Raw genomic sequence first — 20,077 nt, 5'->3', positions numbered from 1 at the left:
GTCATTTATAATAGGTTATAACCCCCCTAACTGCTAGTGTGTCATTTATAATAGGTTATAACCCCCCCTAACTCCTAGTGTGTCATTTATAATAGGTTATAACCCCCCTAACTGCTAGTGTGTCATTTATAATAGGTTATAACCCCCTTAAACATAAGCAGGCTCCAGACTAAAATATGCAACAAAAACATTGTTTTGATGAAGGCAAATAGCGTATTCATTAGTCAACTACTTTGTTTCATGTTTAAGCCTGCCCATCATATGAAGTTTGTTTCATGTTTAAGCCTGCCCATCATATGAAGTTTGTTTCATGTTTAAGCCTGCCCATCATATGAAGTTTGTTTCATGTTTAAGCCTGCCCATCATATAAAGTTTGTTTCATTTTTAAGCCTGCCCATCATATAAAGTTTGTTTCATGTTTAAGCCTGCCCATCATATAAAGTTTGTTTCATGTTTAAGCCTGACCATCATATGAAGTTTGTTTCATGTTTAAGCCTGACCATCATATGAAGTTTGTTTCATGTTTAAGCCTGCCCATCATATCAAGTTTAAGCTCACAAATCAAAAACAGGGCAAAATAAAACATCCGCCAAATGCGGGTATCTAATGGTTAAAAATAAACTAATTTTAGCTTTCTCATGCTGTATGTCTCAACAGACCAATGTTAAGCAAATTACACCCTGCTAAAAGGGATTAAACGATGGAACAGTGATGTTGATGAGAAAAACACACTTGTTTCGGTAATGCTAGTCGCAGCTCAAATGGCGCTTGCAGGCCTTCATTTAGCAAATTAAGGTAGGCTACCTCGCATCTCAAGTAGGCTTAAGTGTTTGTCAATTTAGACAGAGAAGATAGGCCTAGACATGTGATCTGGTTGTCCAGTGTGCTACTCGCTCTAGTGTGCTAGCTAGCCAGTGTGTTTGTGTTTACAGTTTCCTTAATTTGTCATGAGAAAAAGGCTTGTAGAAAAAAATAACTCCCTTGCGTAGTTTTAACATCTCACCACCAGGTGGTGCTGCCGCACCCCCAGCGCCCGTAATTCCCGCGCCCATGCTATCTGCTTTTCTCCTTAGCCAGTAGACCTACAGTCGTGGTTAAAAGTTTTGAGAATGACACAAGTATTGGTCTTCACAAAGTTCGCTGCTTCAGTGTTTTTAGATATTTTTCTCAGATGTTACTATGGTATACTGAAGTATAATTACAAGCATTCCATAAGTGTCAAAGGCTTTTATTGACAATTACATTAAGTTTATGCAAAGAGTCAATATTTGCAGTGTTGACCCTTCTTTTTCAAGACCTCTGCAATCCGCCCTGGCATGGTGTCAATTAACTTCTGGGCCACATCCTGAATGATGGCAGCCCATTCTTGCATAATCAATGCTTGGAGTTTGTCTGAATTTGTGGGTTTTTGTTTGTCCACCCACCTCTTGAGGATCGACCACAAGTTCTCAATGGGATTAAGGTCTGGGGAGTTTCCTGGCCATGGACCCAAAATGTCGATGTTTTGTTCCCCGAGCCACTTAGTTATCACTTTTGCCTTATGTCAAGGTGCTCCATCATGCTGGTTACCTTCACTTTCTTGGGCACAGGTACCTTTCGCAGAATATCAGTCTGTCCCTGATGTTTTTCCTGGAGAGAAGTGGCTTCTTTGCTGCCTTCTTGACACCAGGCCATCCTCCAAAGTCTTCGCCTCACTGTACGTGCAAATGCACTCACACCTGCCTGCTGCCATTCCTGAGTAAGCTCTGCACTGGTGGTGCCCCGATGCCGCAGCTGAATCAACTTTAGGAGACGGTCCTGGCGCTTGCTGGACTTTCTTGGGCGCCCTGAAGCCTTCTTCACAACAATTGAACCTCTCTCCTTGAAGTTCTTGATGATCCGATAAATGGTTGATTTAGGTGCAATCTTACTAGCAGCAATATCCTTGCCTGTGAAGCCCTTTTTGTGCAAAGCAATGATGATGGCACGTGTTTCCTTGCAGGTAACCATGGTTAACAGAGGAAGAACAATGATTTCAAGCACCACCCTCCTTTTAAAGCTTCCAGTCTGTTATTCTAACTCAATCAGCATGACAGAGGGATCTCCAGCCTTGTCCTCGTCAACACTCTCACCTGTGTTAACGAGAGAATCACTGACATGATGGCAGCTGGTCCTTTTGTGGCAGGGCTGAAATGCAGTGGAAATGTTTTTGGGGGATTAAGTTCATTTTCATGGCAAAGAGGGACTTTGCAATTAATTGCAATTCATCTGATCACTCTTCATGACATTCTGGAGTATATGCAAATTGCCATCATAAAAACTGAGACAGCAGACTTTGTGAAAAGTTGTATTTGTGTCATTGTCAAAACTTTTGACCACGACTGTTTTTCTGAATTTCCTTCACCATTCGTCCATCCTTGCAGCTTCCATCACAGTCAAAGATGAGCTGTTCTATGGGTTCCTGAGACCATGGCTGGGTAAGAACAAAACATGAACACCTTTCATTTACTGTCCCCAGGATTATTACAGTACTCTCAGGTCCTCTGTCCTAGTCACAGTAATATTTCCTATAGTATATACAGTACTCTCAGATACTCTGTCCTAGTCACAGTAATATTTCCTATAGTATATACAGTACTCTCAGATACTCTGTCCTAGTCACAGTAATATTTCCTATACTATATACAGTACTTTCAGGTCCTCTGTCCTAGTCACAGTAATATTTCCTATAGTATATACAGTACTCTCAGATCCTCTGTCCTAGTCACAGCTACGGTAATATTGTCCTACAGGACAGAGTCTTCTCCTGAGTAACGGAGAGGACTGGTCTCGTCGTAGACGCCTACTCACTCCTGCCTTCCATTTCGACATCCTCAAGAACTATGTCAAGACCTTTAACCACTCCACCAACATCATGCATGTGAGTCCATGGAGCAACAGCACTGATCGTGTGGGTTCATTTGAGCAACACTCAAGTAAACTCAAGGCATTTGGCCCTTAACATGAAACATGTTAGAGAAACAAGTGGTATAGTGTACAAGTAACTTTTTTTGCACCAGCTTCTCTGTTCTCAACGGCCCTCCGTAATTATTGGGACAGTGAAGCATTTTGGCTTCTTTTGGCTCTATACTTGAAAACATTGGATCCATATCGGGTGAACCGTTTAGAAATTACAGCAGTTTTTTGTACATAGTCCTCCCATTTTAGGGGAGCAAAAGTATTGGGACTAATTCCCTTATATGTGTATTAAAGTAGTCAAAAGTTAAGTATTTGGTCCCATATTCCCAGCACGCAATGACTACATCAAGATTGTGACTCTACAAACTTGTTGGATGCATTTGCTGTTTGTTTTGGTTGTGTTTCAGATTATTTTGTACCCAATAGAAATGAACGGTAAATAATGTATTGTGTCATTTTGGTGTCACTTTTATTGTAAATAAAAACAATTCTACATGAATGTGGATGCTACCATGATGACGGATAATCCTGAATGAATCGTGAATAATGATGAGTGAGAAAGTTATACCCCCCAAAAAATGCTAACCTCCCCTGTTATTGTAATGGTGAGAGGTTAGCATGTCTTGGGGGTATGATATAATAATAATAATAATATAATAATAAGCCATTTAGCAGACGCTTTTATCCAAAGCGACTTACAGTCATGCGTGCATACATTTTTGTGTATGGGTGGTCCCAGGGATCGAACCCACTACCTTGGCGTTACAAGCGCCGTGCTCTACCAGTTGAGCTACAGAGGACCACGATATAAAATGCTAACCTCCCCTGTTATTGTAATGGTGAGAGGTTAGCATATCTTGGGGGTATGATATAAAATGCTAACCTCCCCTGTTATTGTAATGGTGAGAGGTTAGCATGTCTTGGGGGTATGATATAAAATGCTAACCTCCCCTGTTATTGTAATGGTGAGAGGTTAGCATGTCTTGGGGACAATGCAAATAGTCTGGGTGGCCATTTGATTGATAGTTCAGCAGTCGTATGGCTTGGGGGTAGAAGCTGTTAAGGAGCCTTTTGGACCTAGACTTGGCGCTCCGGTACCGCTTGCTGTGTCGATGTGAATGGGGGCGTGTTTGGCCCTCCGTTTCCTGTAGTCCACGATCATCTCCTTTGTCTTGCTCACATTGAGGGAGAAGTTGTTGTCCTGGCACCACACTGCCAGGTCTCTGACCTCCTCCCTATAGGCTGTCTCATCATCGTTGGTTATCAGGCCTACCACCGTTGTGTCGTCAGGCAAACTTAATGATGGTGTTGGAGTCGTGCCTGGCCACGCAGTCTTGGGTGAGCAGAGAGTACAGGAGGGGACTGAGCACGCACCCCTGAGGGGCCCCCGTGTTGAGGATCAGTGTGGCAGATGTGTTGTTGCCTACCCTTACCACCTGGGGGCGGCCCGTCAGGAAGTCCAGGATCCAGTTGCAGAGGGAGGTGTTTAGTCCCAGGGTCCTTAGCTTAGTGATGAGCTTTGTGGGCACTATGGTGTTGAACGCTGAGCTGTAGTCAATGAAGAGCATTCTCACATAGGTGTTCCTTTTGTCCAGGTGATAGTCATTTAGGCAGGTTACCTTCGCATTCTTGGGCACAGGGACTATGGCACAGGGACTATGGGTATGATATTTGTGCGTCTGTAACTTTCTCACTGATCAATATTCATGATTAATTCAGGATTATAAACTGGTTGGTTTGAGCTATGAATTCTGATTGGCTAAAAGCCATGGTATATCAGATCGTATACCACGGGTATGACAATACATTTAGTTTTACTGCTCTAATTACGTTGGTAACCAGTTTATAATAGCAATAAGGCTCCTCAGGGGTTTGTGGTATATGGCCAATATACCACGGCTAAGGGCTGTTCTTACACACGGCGCAACGCGGAGTGCCTGGATACAGCCCTTAGCCGTGGTATATTGGTCATATACAACACCCCCTCAGGCTTATTGCTTAATTATCCATCATCATGGTAGCATCCACATTCATGTAGAAGTGTTTAGAAACATGTTCTATTCTTATTTACAATAAAAGTGACCCCAAAATGACACAATACATTATTTACCATTCATTTCTATTGGGCACAAGATAATCCGAAACACAACCAAAATAAATTGTTTAAAAAAAATTGTAGAGTCACAAGCTTGATGTAGTCATTGCGTGCTATGAATATGGGACCAAATACTACACTTTTTACTACTTTAATACACATATAAGGGAATTAGTCCCAATACTTCTGGTCCCCTAAAATGGGAGGACTATGTACAAAAACTGCTGTAATTTCTAAATGGTTCACCCGATATGGATGAAAATACACTCAAATTATAGCTGACAGTCTGCACGTTAACCTCACGGTCACTGTTTGATTTCAAATGCAAAGTTTTGAAGTATAGAGCCAACGAAGAAAAGATGCTTCACTGTCCGAATAATTACAGAGGGCACTGTATATAAAATACTAGATATTCGAAGACATATCCTTTAATAGTCCTAGTCTAGTTTAGTTGCACTCGCCAGCACATGCAAATAGACGTTGTTGATAGTAATTATGTATGCGCTAAACGAGCAGTTAGAATGATGTAGTGAAGTAAGCAAATAGCTCACAAATAGCTTGTGAGTAGTTCTCATCTCCCGCTCCATCTGTCTTGTCAAGCTTATCAGCTCTCTGTCTCACGGAAACAAGTTTTGACACAGTTACAAAAAAAAATGACATTTAGGGGCCTTTACACGTCCACACTTCTGCAGTGAGTTTTTCGCTCGTCTCGTCTCCTCGTCAACTCTTTTTTATTTGTGAATGCAAATGATTGTTTTGAAACTTGTTCATTGGATGCAGCATGTGTCAGACAGAGGAGGCTGGTGGGAGGAGCTAAATCTATTCCATTCCAGGTATTACAATGAGCCCGTCCTCCTATAGCTTCTCCCGCCAGCCTCCCCTGGTGTGAGAATGTAAGAGGTAGTGTGGTGAAGCAGGCAACACACAATGTATCCCAGAGAGTTAGTTGGAGGACTCATCATGGATAGAACCCGTTTTAGCGTGTACACTGCCATCGAGGGCTTCCACCATTTGAAAGTAGTCCACTTGGTGGGAATTCCTATGGGTTGGGGAGTGATCAGCCAAATATCAGAGCATTGTCTCCTTGTTGCATTGTTTGCAAATGGCTTTAAACTATATCACATGCTATCTAGTGGCCACAATATAATGAATGACACAAGATATGATTCAGGACTCCGGCGCTGCAGGTGTCTGTAAATCACCAATATTAGCTTTATTCTTTTTTTCCAAACACGAAAACAAGAAAATGGACTACTTCAAAATGGAGACAGCCTCGGTGACGCTGCCCGTGCTGTCACAGACACCATAATGGGACAGATACAAAGATGATTCCTCGAACTAACTCTATGGTCTCTCCCCTGCTTGTTGGTGTCAGTCTAAGTGGCGCCGCCTGGTGGCCGAGGGAAAGAGCTGCCAGGACATGTTCAGTCACATCAGCCTGATGACTCTGGACAGTCTGCTCAGATGTACCTTCAGCTACAACAGCAACTGCCAGGAGTGAGTAACCTGTCTTTAATACGACTGATACAGAAGCAGTGAGTAACCTGTCTTTAATATGACTGATACAGAAGCAGTGAGTAACCTTCTACCTCCGATACTGACTGAGACAAGAGCCCAGTAACCTTCTACCTCCGATACTGACTGAGACAAGAGCCCAGTAACCTTCTACCTCCGATACTGACTGAGGCAAGAGCCCAGTAACCTTCTACCTCCAATACTGACTGAGGCAAGAGCCCAGTAACCTTCTACCTCCGATACTGACTGAGGCAAGAGCCCAGTAAACTTCTACCTCTGATACTGACTGAGGCAAGAGCCCAGTAACCTTCTACCTCCGATACTGACTGAGGCAAGAGCCCATCTCACTACACGTATATTCTATAAGATCAGAGTAGCCATACAGGCTATAATATCAGTGATATCTACTGTATTGTGGAAAGACGACCAGAAGTGACCTCAAGGACATATTCTTTCCATCTGTTGTGTGTTGTATGTTGCAGCATTTTGGACCAGTCTCTCTTAGCAGGGCAAATTCATTTGTTTAACCGAATTGGTTTATAGAGCTAATCCGGAAATACAACTGTTTAGTACATCAGATAAGCAAATCACCTCTTTCACTGTACTCTACCCTCCCTCCTCTATCCAAATCTAATGTCTCATTACTCCCCTCTACCCTCCCTCCTCTATCCAACTCTAATATCTCATTACTCCCCTCTACCCTCCCTCCTCTATCCAACTCTAATATCTCATTACTCCCCTCTACCCTCCCTCCTCTATCCAACTCTCATATCTCATTACTCCCCTCTACCCTCCCTCCTCTATCCAACTCTAATATCTCATTACTCCCCTCTACCCTCCCTCCTCTATCCAACTCTAATATCTCATTACTCCCCTCTACCCTCCCTCCTCTATCCAACTCTAATATCTCATTACTCCCCTCTACCCTCCCTCCTCTATCCAACTCTAATATCTCATTACTCCCCTCTACCCTCCCTCCTCTATCCAACTCTAATGTCTCATTACTCCCCTCTACCCTCCCTCCTCTATCCAACTCTAATGTCTCATTACTCCCCTCTACCCTCCCTCCTCTATCCAACTCTAATATCTCATTACTCCCCTCTACCCTCCCTCCTCTATCCAACTCTAATATCTCATTACTCCCCTCTACCCTCCCTCCTCTATCCAACTCTAATATCTCATTACTCCCCTCTACCCTCCCTCCTCTATCCAACTCTAATATCTCATTACTCCCCTCTACCCTCCCTCCTCTATCCAACTCTAATATCTCATTACTCCCCTCTACCCTCCCTCCTCTATCCAACTCTAATGTCTCATTACTCCCCTCTACCCTCCCTCCTCTATCCAACTCTAATATCTCATTACTCCCCTCTACCCTCCCTCCTCTATCCAACTCTAATATCTCATTACTCCCCTCTACCCTCCCTCCTCTATCCAACTCTAATGTCTCATTACTCCCCTCTACCCTCCCTCCTCTATCCAACTCTCATATCTCATTACTCCCCTCTACCCTCCCTCCTCTATCCAACTCTAATGTCTCATTACTCCCCTCTACCCTCCCTCCCTCCTCTATCCAACTCTAATATCTCATTACTCCCCTCTACCCTCCCTCCTCTATCCAACTCTAATATCTCATTACTCCCCTCTACCCTCCCTCCTCTATCCAACTCTAATGTCTCATTACTCCCCTCTACCCTCCCTCCTCTATCCAACTCTAATGTCTCATTATCAATCAATCAATTTTATTTTATATAGCCCTTCTTACATCAGCTAATATCTCGAAGTGCTGTACAGAAACCCAGCCTAAAACCCCAAACAGCTAGTAATGCAGGTGTAGAAGCATCTACCCTCCCTACCCTCCCTCCTCTATCCAACTCTCATATCTCATTACTCCCCTCTACCCTCCCTCCTCTATCCAACTCTAATGTCTCATTACTCCCCTCTACCCTCCCTCCTCTATCCAACTCTAATGTCTCATTACAACCCTCTACCCTCCCTCCTCTATCCAACTCTAATGTCTCATTACTCCCCTCTACCCTCCCTCCTCTATCCAACTCTAATGTCTCATTACTCCCCTCTACCCTCCCTCCTCTATCCAACTCTAATATCTCATTACTCCCCTCTACCCTCCCTCCTCTATCCAACTCTAATATCTCATTACTCCCCTCTACCCAACTCCAATGTCTCATTACTCCCCTCTACCCTCCCTCCTCTATCCAACTCTAATATCTCATTACTCCCCTCTACCCTCCCTCCTCTATCCAACTCTAATATCTCATTACTCCCCTCTACCCAACTCCAATATCTCATTACTCCCCTCTACCCTCCCTCCTCTATCCAACTCTAATGTCTCATTACTCCCCTCTACCCTCCCTCCTCTATCCAACTCTAATATCTCATTACTCCCCTCTACCCTCCCTCCTCTATCCAACTCTAATGTCTCATTACTCCCCTCTACCCTCCCTCCTCTATCCAACTCTAATGTCTCATTACTCCCCTCTACCCTCCCTCCTCTATCCAACTCTAATGTCTCATTACTCCCCTCTACCCTCCCTCCTCTATCCAACTCTAATATCTCATTACTCCCCTCTACCCTCCCTCCTCTATCCAACTCTAATGTCTCATTACTCCCCTCTACCCTCCCTCCTCTATCCAACTCTAATGTCTCATTACTCCCCTCTACCCTCCCTCCTCTATCCAACTCTAATGTCTCATTACTCCCCTCTACCCTCCCTCCTCTATCCAACTCTAATGTCTCATTACTCCCCTCTACCCTCCCTCCTCTATCCAACTCTAATGTCTCATTACTCCCCTCTATCCTCCCTCCTCTATCCAACTCTAATGTCTCATTACTCCCCTCTACCCTCCCTCCTCTATCCAACTCTAATGTCTCATTACTCCCCTCTACCCTCCCTCCTCTATCCAACTCTAATGTCTCATTACTCCCCTCTACCCTCCCTCCTCTATCCAACTCTAATATCTCATTACTCCCCTCTACCCTCCCTCCTCTATCCAACTCTAATATCTCATTACTCCCCTCTACCCTCCCTCCTCTATCCAACTCTAATGTCTCATTACTCCCCTCTACCCTCCCTCCTCTATCCAACTCTAATGTCTCATTACTCCCCTCTACCCTCCCTCCTCTATCCAACTCTCATATCTCATTACTCCCCTCTACCCTCCCTCCTCTATCCAACTCTAATGTCTCATTACTCCCCTCTACCCTCCCTCCTCTATCCAACTCTAATGTCTCATTACTCCCCTCTACCCTCCCTCCTCTATCCAACTCTAATGTCTCATTACTCCCCTCTACCCACCCTCCTCTATCCAACTCTAATGTCTCATTACTCCCCTCTACCCTCCCTCCTCTATCCAACTCTAATGTCTCATTACTCCCCTCTACCCACCCTCCTCTATCCAACTCTAATGTCTCATTACTCCCCTCTACCCTCCCTCCTCTATCCAACTCTAATGTCTCATTACTCCCCTCTACCCTCCCTCCTCTATCCAACTCTAATGTCTCATTACTCCCCTCTACCCTCCCTCCTCTATCCAACTCTAATGTCTCATTACTCCCCTCTACCCTCCCTCCTCTATCCAACTCTAATATCTAATTACTCCCCTCTACCCTCCCTCCTCTATCCAACTCTAATGTCTCATTACTCCCCTCTACCATCCCTCCTCTATCCAACTCTAATTTCTCATTACTCCCTTCTACCTTCCCTCCTCTATCCAACTCTAATATCTCATTACTCCCCTCTACCCTCCCTCCTCTATCCAACTCTAATATCTCATTACTCCCCTCTACTCTCCCTCCTCTATCCAACTCTAATGTCTCATTACTCCCCTCTACCCTCCCTCCTCTATCCAACTCTAAAGTCTCATTACTCCCCTCTACCCACCCTCCTCTATCCAACTCTAATGTCTCATTACTCCCCTCTACCCACCCTCCTCTATCCAACTCTAATGTCTCATTACTCCCCTCTACCCTCCCTCCTCTATCCAACTCTAATGTCTCATTACTCCCCTCTACCCTCCCTCCTCTATCCAACTCTAATGTCTCATTACTCCCCTCTACCCTCCCTCCTCTATCCAACTCTAATGTCTCATTACTCCCCTCTACCCTCCCTCCTCTATCCAACTCTAATGTCTCATTACTCCCCTCTACCCTCCCTCCTCTATCCAACTCTAATGTCTCATTACTCCCCTCTACCCTCCCTCCTCTATCCAACTCTAATGTCTCATTACTCCCCTCTACCCTCCCTCCTCTATCCAACTCTAATGTCTCATTACTCCCCTCTACCCTCCCTCCTCTATCCAACTCTGTCTCATGGCTCCTTTCCTTTCCTCCAGGAGTTCCAGTGACTACATAGCAGCCATCTTTGAGCTGAGCACCCTGGTGATCGAGCGGAGAGGTCGTATCCTGCACCACTGGGACTGGCTGTACTGGAGGTCCCCAGAAGGACAACGCTTCAAACAGGCCTGTAGTGTAGTACACAGGTAGGAGTTGGCAAAATTCTGGAAATGTTCCTGTAATTCCAAGGTTTTCCTGAAATTCTGGTTTGAAAATTCCCGGAAGCTGGAAATCCAGGAATCCTCCAACCAGGATTTCTGGAACACTTGGGAATTTTCAGAAAGTAACTGGAATTGTACAACCCTATACACAGGTTCACCAGCACTGTGGTCCAGGAGCGCAGAGCACAGCTTCTCCTCCAGGGGGAGCCAGAGAGCCAGGCTGACACCACAGGAGGGGAGGAGAAGAGAAAGAGAGTAGCAGACTTCATTGATTTGTTACTGCTGTCAAAGGATGAGGAGGGCCGTGGTCTCACAAATGAGGAGATAAAAGCAGAGGCAGACACTTTCATGTTTGGAGGTGATCCTCAAGGGGTTAGGTCCACTCTATCCCTTTCTACAGTTACCCTGGCAGTATATCCTATCAGAAACAACTGTATTTACCCTGGCAGTATATCCTATCAGAAACTACTGTATTTACCCTGGCAGTATATCCTATCAGAAACTACTGTATTTACCCTGGCAGTATATCCTATCAGAAACTACTGTATTTACCCTGGCAGTATATCCTGTCATAAACTACTGTATTTACCCTGGCAGTATATCCTATCATAAACTACTGTATTTACCCTGGCAGTATATCCTATCATAAACTACTGTATTTACCCTGGCAGTATATCCTGTCATAAACTACTGTATTTACCCTGGCAGTATATCCTGTCATCAACTACTGTATTTACCCTGGCAGTATATCCTATCAGAAACTACTGTATTTACCCTGGCAGTATATCCTATCAGAAACTACTGTATTTACCCTGGCAGTATATCCTATCAGAAACTACTGTATTTACCCTGGCAGTATATCCTGTCATAAACTACTGTATTTACCCTGGCAGTATATCCTATCAGAAACTACTGTATTTACCCTGGCAGTATATCCTGTCATAAACTACTGTATTTACCCTGGCAGTATATCCTGTCATAAACTACTGTATTTACCCTGGCAGTATATCCTATCATAAACTACTGTATTTGAGACTTTATTCTCTCTCAGGTCATGACACCACGGCCAGCGGGATCAGCTGGGTTCTGTATAACTTGTCTCAGCATCAGGACTACCAGGACCGCTGTAGAGCCGAGGTCCACAATCTGCTACAGGACCGACAGACAGAGGACATAGACTGGTCAGAACCTGTGTCTGTCTGTCTCTGTCTGTCTGTATGTCCGTCTGTCCATCTGTTCGTCTGTCTGTCCAACTGCTTGCCTGTCTGTCTTTCTTTCTGTCAGGGGGGCGGGTCATACCACAGGGTGAGGGCATGGGGACGGGTCATACCACAGGGTGAGGGGAGGGGGACAGGTCATACCACAGGGTGAGGGGAGGTGGACAGGTCATACCACAGGGTGAGGGGAGGTGGACGGGTCATACCACAGGGTGAGGGCAGAGGGACTGGTCATACCACAGGGTGAGGGGAGGTGGACGGGTCATACCACAGGGTGAGGGGAGGGGGACGGGTCATACCACAGGCTTTTCTCAAATGGGGCACATTTGTAGTAATGTAAAGTTCTCTTCATTTCAACATGGTAGGAATGTGTTCTCATCTGTCTAGTTCTTTCCAGGAGATGAAACAAGGAGCGGAGTCTGGGATCTCTGTAGGCCAAGACTCCCAAACAGACCAGTCCTTTCTGTATGTGTGAATGATCCATAAAAGAGTGACTGGTGTGTTGTGTTTCTGCAGGGAGGACCTGAGCAGCCTCCCCTTCACCACCATGTGTATCAAAGAGTCTCTGAGACTGCACTCCCCTGTGTCTGCTGTCACCAGACAATACACTCAGGACATCACGGTGCCAGGGGGACGGGTCATACCACAGGGTGAGGACAGGGGGACGGGTCATACCACAGGGTGAGGGGAGGGGGACGGGTCATACCACAGGGTGAGGGGAGGGGGACGGGTCATACCACAGGGTGAGGACAGGGGGACGGGTCATACCACATGGTGAGGACAGGGGGACGGGTCATACCACAGGGTGAGGGGAGGGGGATTGGTCATACCACAGGGTGAGGACAGGGGGACGGGTCATACCACAGGGTGAGGGGAGGGGGACTGGTCATACCACAGGGTGAGGACAGGGGGATTGGTCATACCACAGGGTGAGGGGAGGGGGACGGGCCATACCACAGGGTGAGGGGAGGGGGACGGGTCATACCACAGGGTGAGGGGAGGGGGACGGGTCATACAACAGGATAAGGGGGGGGGGGGGGGTCATACCACAGGGTGAGGACAGGGGGATGGGTCATACCACAGGGTGAGGGGAGGGGGATGGGTCATACCACAGGGTGAGGACAGGGGGACGGGTCATACCACAGGGTGAGGGCAGGCGGACGGGTCATACCACAGGGTGTATTTGGATATATTTGCATATATAAAAACATTAACATAAAAGGGTGGAACAGAGCTGCAACCACCAAACACCTGCTCTGACTACTCCACCTTCTCTGACTACTCCACCTGCTCTGACTACTCTACCTGCTCTGACTACTCCACCTGCTCTGACTACTCCACCTTCTCTGACTACTCTACCTGCTCTGACTACTCCACCTGCTCTGACTACTCTACCTGCTCTGACTACTCTACCTGCTCTGACTACTCTACCTGCTCTGACTACTCTACCTGCTCTGACTACTCCACCTGCTCTGACTACTCTACCTGCTCTGACTACTCCACCTGCTCTGACTACTCTACCTGCTCTGACTACTCCACCTGCTCTGACTACTCCACCTGCTCTGACTACTCCACCTGCTCTGACTACTCCACCTTCTCTGACTACTCCACCTGCTCTGACTACTCCACCTTCTCTGACTACTCTACCTGCTCTGACTACTCTACCTGCTCTGTCTAGACTGCCTCATGAATTACTGCTGTTGTCACGTTCTCTTGCATAATTCAACAAATGTGTCAATAGCAGGATACTCTCGGATTAAAAATCAACACGATTGGCTCTAGATTACACCTATCTAAACACCTATTACACAATCAAAGTGTTCATTTTCATGAGTTGCTTTCATTTCAGCTAATCTAATTTGTAAACATTTCAACTGCATTAAATTGTAACTTTATTCAATTCCACTAAAAAAATCAACAACCATCAAAATAAAGTTATCTTTCTTCTCTTTCTTGTGACATAAGTGTCGAGACGGTGCGTTAAATCCCCGACGAAGCTTTAGCGTTCTTATAGATTGAACGGAAAGGCAATGTAAACAAAGGAAATAGACAGCTGAAAAAGACTGATCCTCAGGTGGGCGGGGCATGCGCATTGCTAATACTAATGTCTTTTTCCACCTCAGGTAGCATCTGTCTGGTGAGCATCTACGGGACCCATCACAACCCTGAGATCTGGCCTGACCCAGACGTTAGTACACTTTACTCCATCTACACTCAGGACTCTGGCTAGCTCCTAGCATCCTCTCACAGAGCTGCCGACAGGCTAACTTTAGTCTGATGGCATTTCCCTCTTCCCCTCTCTAGGTGTACAACCCCATGCGCTTTGACCCTGAGAGCTCAAAGGGCCGTTCATCCCATGCCTTCATACCCTTCTCTTCAGGACCTAGGTTTGGATTCTCTTTTTTATGATCATTATACACATGATCATCACAGCCCAGGCGTGACATAGCCCAATGTTTACAACCTGGTCCCTGATCCGTTTGTGCTGACATGACAGTGCAAACGGATCTGGGAACCAGTCTGTGATGATACTCGGTGAAACAGCATTAACCATCCCGATCATTCTGTGCTATAGGAACTGTATAGGTCAGAAGTTTGCCATGGCGGAGCTGCGTGTGGTGGTGGCGCTGACCTTGAGGAGGTTCCGCTTGACCCCTGGGGGGGTGGAGGTGAGGAGGCTGCCCCAGCTGGTGCTCAGGGCCGAGGGGGGGCTGTGGCTGATGCTGGAGACCCTAGACACCCCCCAGGAGTGACCCCTGACCCCTGACCCCTGGGGGGGGTAGAGGTGAGGAGGCTTCCCCAGCTGGTGCTCAGGGCCGAGGGGGGGCTGTGGCTGATGCTGGAGACCCTAGACACCCCCCAGGAGTGACCCCTGACCCCTGACCCCTGACTTCCATCTTTCCTCTATGGATCAGTCATAGAGAAACTGCTTTTATGCTTTTACTGTATAAACATACACTGAGTATACAAAACATTAAGAACACCAGCTCTTTCCATGACATAGACTGACCAGGTGAATCCAGGTGTAAGCTATGATCCCTTATTGATGTCACTTGTTAAATCCACTTCAATCAGTGTAGATGAAGGGGAGGAGACGGGTTTAAGAAGGATTTTTAAGCCTTGAGACAATTGAGACATAAGATTGAGTACGTGTGCCATTCAGAGGGTGAATAGGCAAGACAGCAAATGTAAATGCATTTGAAAGGAGTATGGTAGTAGGTGCCAGGCCAGGGTAATACGACAACGGCCAGAACGAATCAGATGAACAGGTATTTGATTTCTATAGGCGGGCCCATTTTTTTCACAGGACCTTTTAATGGTTGTTATAATGAACACCCTAGGCAGATCATGAGTTTCAAGTTTGGGGAAGCTTACAATTTATCCTATCACTTCTACCTATCTGCTTCCCAGTTATGATTATTTTAATATGCACGTTTTCATGGAACAGTTTAATTTCAATAATAACGTTTTCGTTTCTCAAAATTATTGTCATCTTGTTAATCAAAAAAAAAATCTGAATTAAAATGATACAACTCTAAAAGTTTAAATTCAACTAATGCAAGAGCACCAGCCTTTGCCATATGGCCACATTGATACACCGTGATCCATTGGTGACTAAAGAAATTAGCGCATGGAACTCAGCGATAGCCTATAGAACTATACATTCCATCATCACCTAAGTAAAATACATAGGCCTAAAGCCGAAAAATAAATACAGTAAAATATCCTGATGAAAATGCAGGTTCTTTCAATCTCATTTATCTCTCTACCCGTCTTGACTTGAGCTATGTATGACTAGTGAAGTGCAACATTGTATCAACTCAGCAGGTTGGCGTGCTCAGGCGTGCCAGCTCCCTCAACGTTATCAGGCGACAGAGAAACCAAACCTATGCTCATTGCTCAGATGGAGCACGCCAAACAAAAGACAATGAAAACATTTACCAAACTTATAAATAATGGCTATGAAATAAACCAACTTGTTTCTCACAAATGTAGCAGGTTGTGAACTCTGCAAACAACGTTTCCACTCCGAGAATGACAACGGTAAATGACTTTAATACGACAACGGTAAATGACCGGAATACCACAACGGTAAATGACTTTAATACGACAACGGTAAATGACTTTAATACGACAACGGTAAATGACTTTAATACGACAACGGTAAATGACTTTAATACGACAACGGTAAATGACTTTAATACGACAACGGTAAATGACTGTAATACGACAACGGTAAATGACTGTAATACGTGCATTAACAGAAATGAATGTAACCAAATGACGAGGATTAACGGGACATTTACTAGGCCTACTGGTTACATATACAATGGAGAATTGAACAAAAATAAACAATCGAAGGGCAAACAATTCACACAATGAAACAATGAATGTGCAAGAATTGTCGGGAGACAGCAGAGCACATTCTGGAGAGCTGAGTGCATGCATTCTGGAGAGAGACGCCCATATATTCGCCACACACACACACCCCTCCCCTTCTTATTGTCTCAACATTTTAAATTATACTCAAAACATATTATCTTCACACAATGTAGATGCTTTTCACTGACAGCCACAACTCAGTAATCAGGCCTATTGCCACGCGCGCTGACCAAACTGCTGGCTTCCCGAATAGGAATAGGCCTATGCTCTTCTGATATGAAACAATCCAAAGCAAAAAAATAAATAATAATAAGCTAATGATCCTCTGTGGCTAAGTCAAGCTCTCTGGTAAAGTATTTTGAATTATTTTATTTAGACAGGAGTAATTATATAATTTTGGCAAAACATAAATTGCTTTAGGGGAAGCCAGCATCTGAACGGTGCACCAGCTAACTTTCATTTCTAATTCACAAGTGGCTAAAACCAGAGATCTGTATATGATGACGAGATGCTCATGTCTCCACCGTAATAATGTAATTCGTACCAAAGCCGGGAATGCAGGCAACAAGCTTAGCTCTGCATATCATGCCCATAGAAACGCATTGGGCATATTCGGGACAGATTCTGACGAGAGTGAGCCCTCTCGCTTTGCCTTTTCCTCTCTGCTAAAACTAGCCAACGAAACAGCGCCCCTCTGTTTCCTTAGGTGTGGACCATTTATCTGCTGCTGTCTGGCCAGAAAAAGTATGACATGCCATACTCCTTTTGTCCAGACAGTATCAGATACATGGTCTACACATACGGAGACAGAGGGGCGCTGTTTCGCTCGGTCGAGTGCTTTATCTGAGATTGATGGGTCTTTCTGTCGGCGAGCGTATTGGTCAAATAAATGATCAATATTTCAATATTTTATTTGGACGGGCAAGGTAGGGCGGTCCAGCCCCCCTAGGTCCCGCCCATAACCCCTGCGCTGTGCCAGGCGCACCGGTTTGTGTCAAGAACTGTAACGGAGCTGGGTTTTTCATGCTAAACAGTTTCCCGCGTGTATCAAGAATGGTCCACCACCCAAAGGACATCCAGCCAACTTGACACAACTGTGTGGGGCGGCAGGTAGCCCAAACGCTTAAGAGCCTTGGGCCAGTAACTGAAAGGTCACTGGTTTGAATCCCCTAGCCGACTAGGTGAAACATTTGTCGATGTGCCCTTGAGCAAGGCACTTGCTCCTGTAAGTCGCTCTGGATAAGAGAGTCTGCTAACTGACTAAAATGTAGAACGCTTTCGACACCTTGTAGAGTCCATGACCCGACGATCTGAGGCTGTTCTGAGGGCAAAAGGTGGTGAGTGACTCAATTTATTTATTTGGAAGGTGTTCCTAATGTCTGGTATACTCAGAGTATGTCATTGGAAGCATGTATTGAAACATAAATAAATATATAACAGTGAATGTAGGTAGGCCTACTGAATGTATGTGAACACAAATTCATTAAGTACACCTTTTTATCAGAATTGTTAATGCGATTTTTGTAAGCTATTTTTGCATTGTTCTTTTGAGAATTCAATAAACATAGCCTTGATGAGTGCTGTGCTAGCACGCGACCAGAAGCCTCTGCTCTGAACTGTCTTTACTCTTTTTGATTAAGATATTTCCCTCCTTGAATAAGCTGGTGAATATAGCAGGTGTTCTCCAGTGTTATATGATTCAGATTCAGTGTCAATGGCAGTTTACCAGGGACAGCTTGGGTAGAAATGTGTTGCAGAGCACATATCTCAACCCAAACACTCTTCTCTCATCAACACACTTGCAGATATTGCCTTAGAGTAATCTCTCTAGACATCTGGGATTCCTCTCAATGTTCCAATGTTCTGACTTAAAGGGACATTTCTAAAATGTTTCAACTACATATTCATCATCTCCAGCACCACCCCAACACAAAATAGAGCGTTTGTATGTTTCGTAGTAAAGAAGATAAAGGAGGCAAGTGTTTCCAATGACATCATCAGTGTGCATCATGTGATTCTAACCAATTATGAGTAGGCATTGCCTACTAATTGCCTACGAATTGGTTGATGATGCCATTGGAAATACTTACAGTGCATTTGGAAAGTATTCAGACCCCTTGACTTTTTCCACATTTTGTTTCGTTACAGCCTTATTCTAAAATGGATAAAAAACAAAAAAAATCCCTCATCAATCGCCACACAATACCCCATAATGACAAAGCAAAATGTTTGCAAAAAAATTATAAATGAATAATACATTTACATAAGTATTCAGACCCTTTACTCAGTACTTTGTTGAAGCACCTTTGGCAGCGATTACAGCCTCAAATCTTCTTGGGTATGACACTACAAGCTTGGCACACCTGTATTTGGGGAGTTTCTCCCATTCTTCTCTGCAGATCCTCTCAAGCTCTGTCAGGTTGGATGGGGAGCGTCGATGCTATTTTCAGGTCTCTCCAGAGATGTTCGATCGGGTTCAAGTCCGGGCTCTGACTGGGCCACTCAAGGACATTCAGAGACTTGTCCCGAAGCCACTCCTGCGTTGTCTTCTTGGCTGTGTGCTTAGGGTCGTTGTCCTGTTGGAAGGTGAACCTTCGCCCCAGTCTGAGGTCCTGAGCGCTCTGGAGCAGGTTTTCATCAACTATCTCTCTACTTTGCTCCGTTCATCTTTCCCTCGATCCTGACTAGTCTTCCAGTCCCTGCCGCTGAAAAACATCCCCACAGCATGATGCTGCCACAACCATGCTTCACTGTAGGGGTGGTGCCAGAGAGTTAAATCTTGGTTTCATCAGACCAGAGAATCTTGTTTCTCATGGTCTGAGAGTCTTTAGGTGCCTTTTGGCAAACTCCAAGCAGGCTGTCATGTGCCTTTTACTGAGGAGAGGCTTCCGTCTGGCCACTCTACCATAAAGGCCTGATTGGTGGAGTGCTGCAGAGATGGTTGTCCTTCTGGTAGGTTCTCCCATCTCCACAGAGGAAGTCTGGAGCTTTGTCAGAGTGACCATTGGGTTCTTGGTCACCTCCCTGACCAAGGCCCTTCTCCTCCGATTGCTCAGTTTGACCGTGCTGCCAGCTGTAGGAAGAGTCTTGGTGGTTCCAAACTTCTTACATTTAAGAATGATGGAGGCCACTGTATTCTTGGGGACCTTCATTGCTGCAGGAATGTTTTGGTACCCTTCCCCAGATCTGTGCCTCAACACAATCATGTCTCGGAGATCTACGGAAAATTCCTTCGACCTCATGGCTTGGTTTTTGCTCTGACACGCACTGTCAACTGTGGTACCTTATATGGACAGGTGTTTGCCTTTCCAAATCATGTCCATTCAATTGAATTTACGACAGGTGGACTCCAATCAAGTTGTAGAAACATCTCAAGGATGATCAATGGAAACAGGATGCACCTGAGCTCAATTTC

General features: G+C 45.2%; 1 protein-coding gene across 1 annotated transcript in view; it reads left to right on the top strand.

The window, feature by feature from the left end:
• Nucleotides 1–18,256, top strand: part of LOC311116038 (cytochrome P450 4F3-like) — a gene marked incomplete at its 5' end in the record, with an annotated part of 34,200 nt that extends 15,944 nt beyond the window's left edge. The window contains 10 exons of the mRNA XM_084191172.1: nt 2,403–2,456; nt 2,772–2,899; nt 6,408–6,529; nt 10,901–11,047; nt 11,215–11,420; nt 12,114–12,243; nt 12,796–12,929; nt 14,403–14,467; nt 14,584–14,666; nt 14,855–18,256. Of these exons, the coding sequence (XP_084047298.1) occupies nt 2,403–2,456; nt 2,772–2,899; nt 6,408–6,529; nt 10,901–11,047; nt 11,215–11,420; nt 12,114–12,243; nt 12,796–12,929; nt 14,403–14,467; nt 14,584–14,666; nt 14,855–15,032 (1,247 nt within the window). The 3' untranslated portion in view covers nt 15,033–18,256. The remainder of the gene's footprint in view (nt 1–2,402; nt 2,457–2,771; nt 2,900–6,407; nt 6,530–10,900; nt 11,048–11,214; nt 11,421–12,113; nt 12,244–12,795; nt 12,930–14,402; nt 14,468–14,583; nt 14,667–14,854) is intronic.
• Nucleotides 18,257–20,077: the final 1,821 nt, after the last annotated feature.

Source organism: Coregonus lavaretus, assembly GCF_964263955.1.
Source record: "Coregonus lavaretus genome assembly, contig: HAP1_SCAFFOLD_386, whole genome shotgun sequence".
Classification (NCBI taxonomy): Eukaryota; Metazoa; Chordata; class Actinopteri; order Salmoniformes; family Salmonidae; genus Coregonus; species Coregonus lavaretus.
The sequence above is the reverse complement of the archived record's forward strand: the minus strand, read 5'-3'. Positions and strand labels throughout refer to the sequence as shown.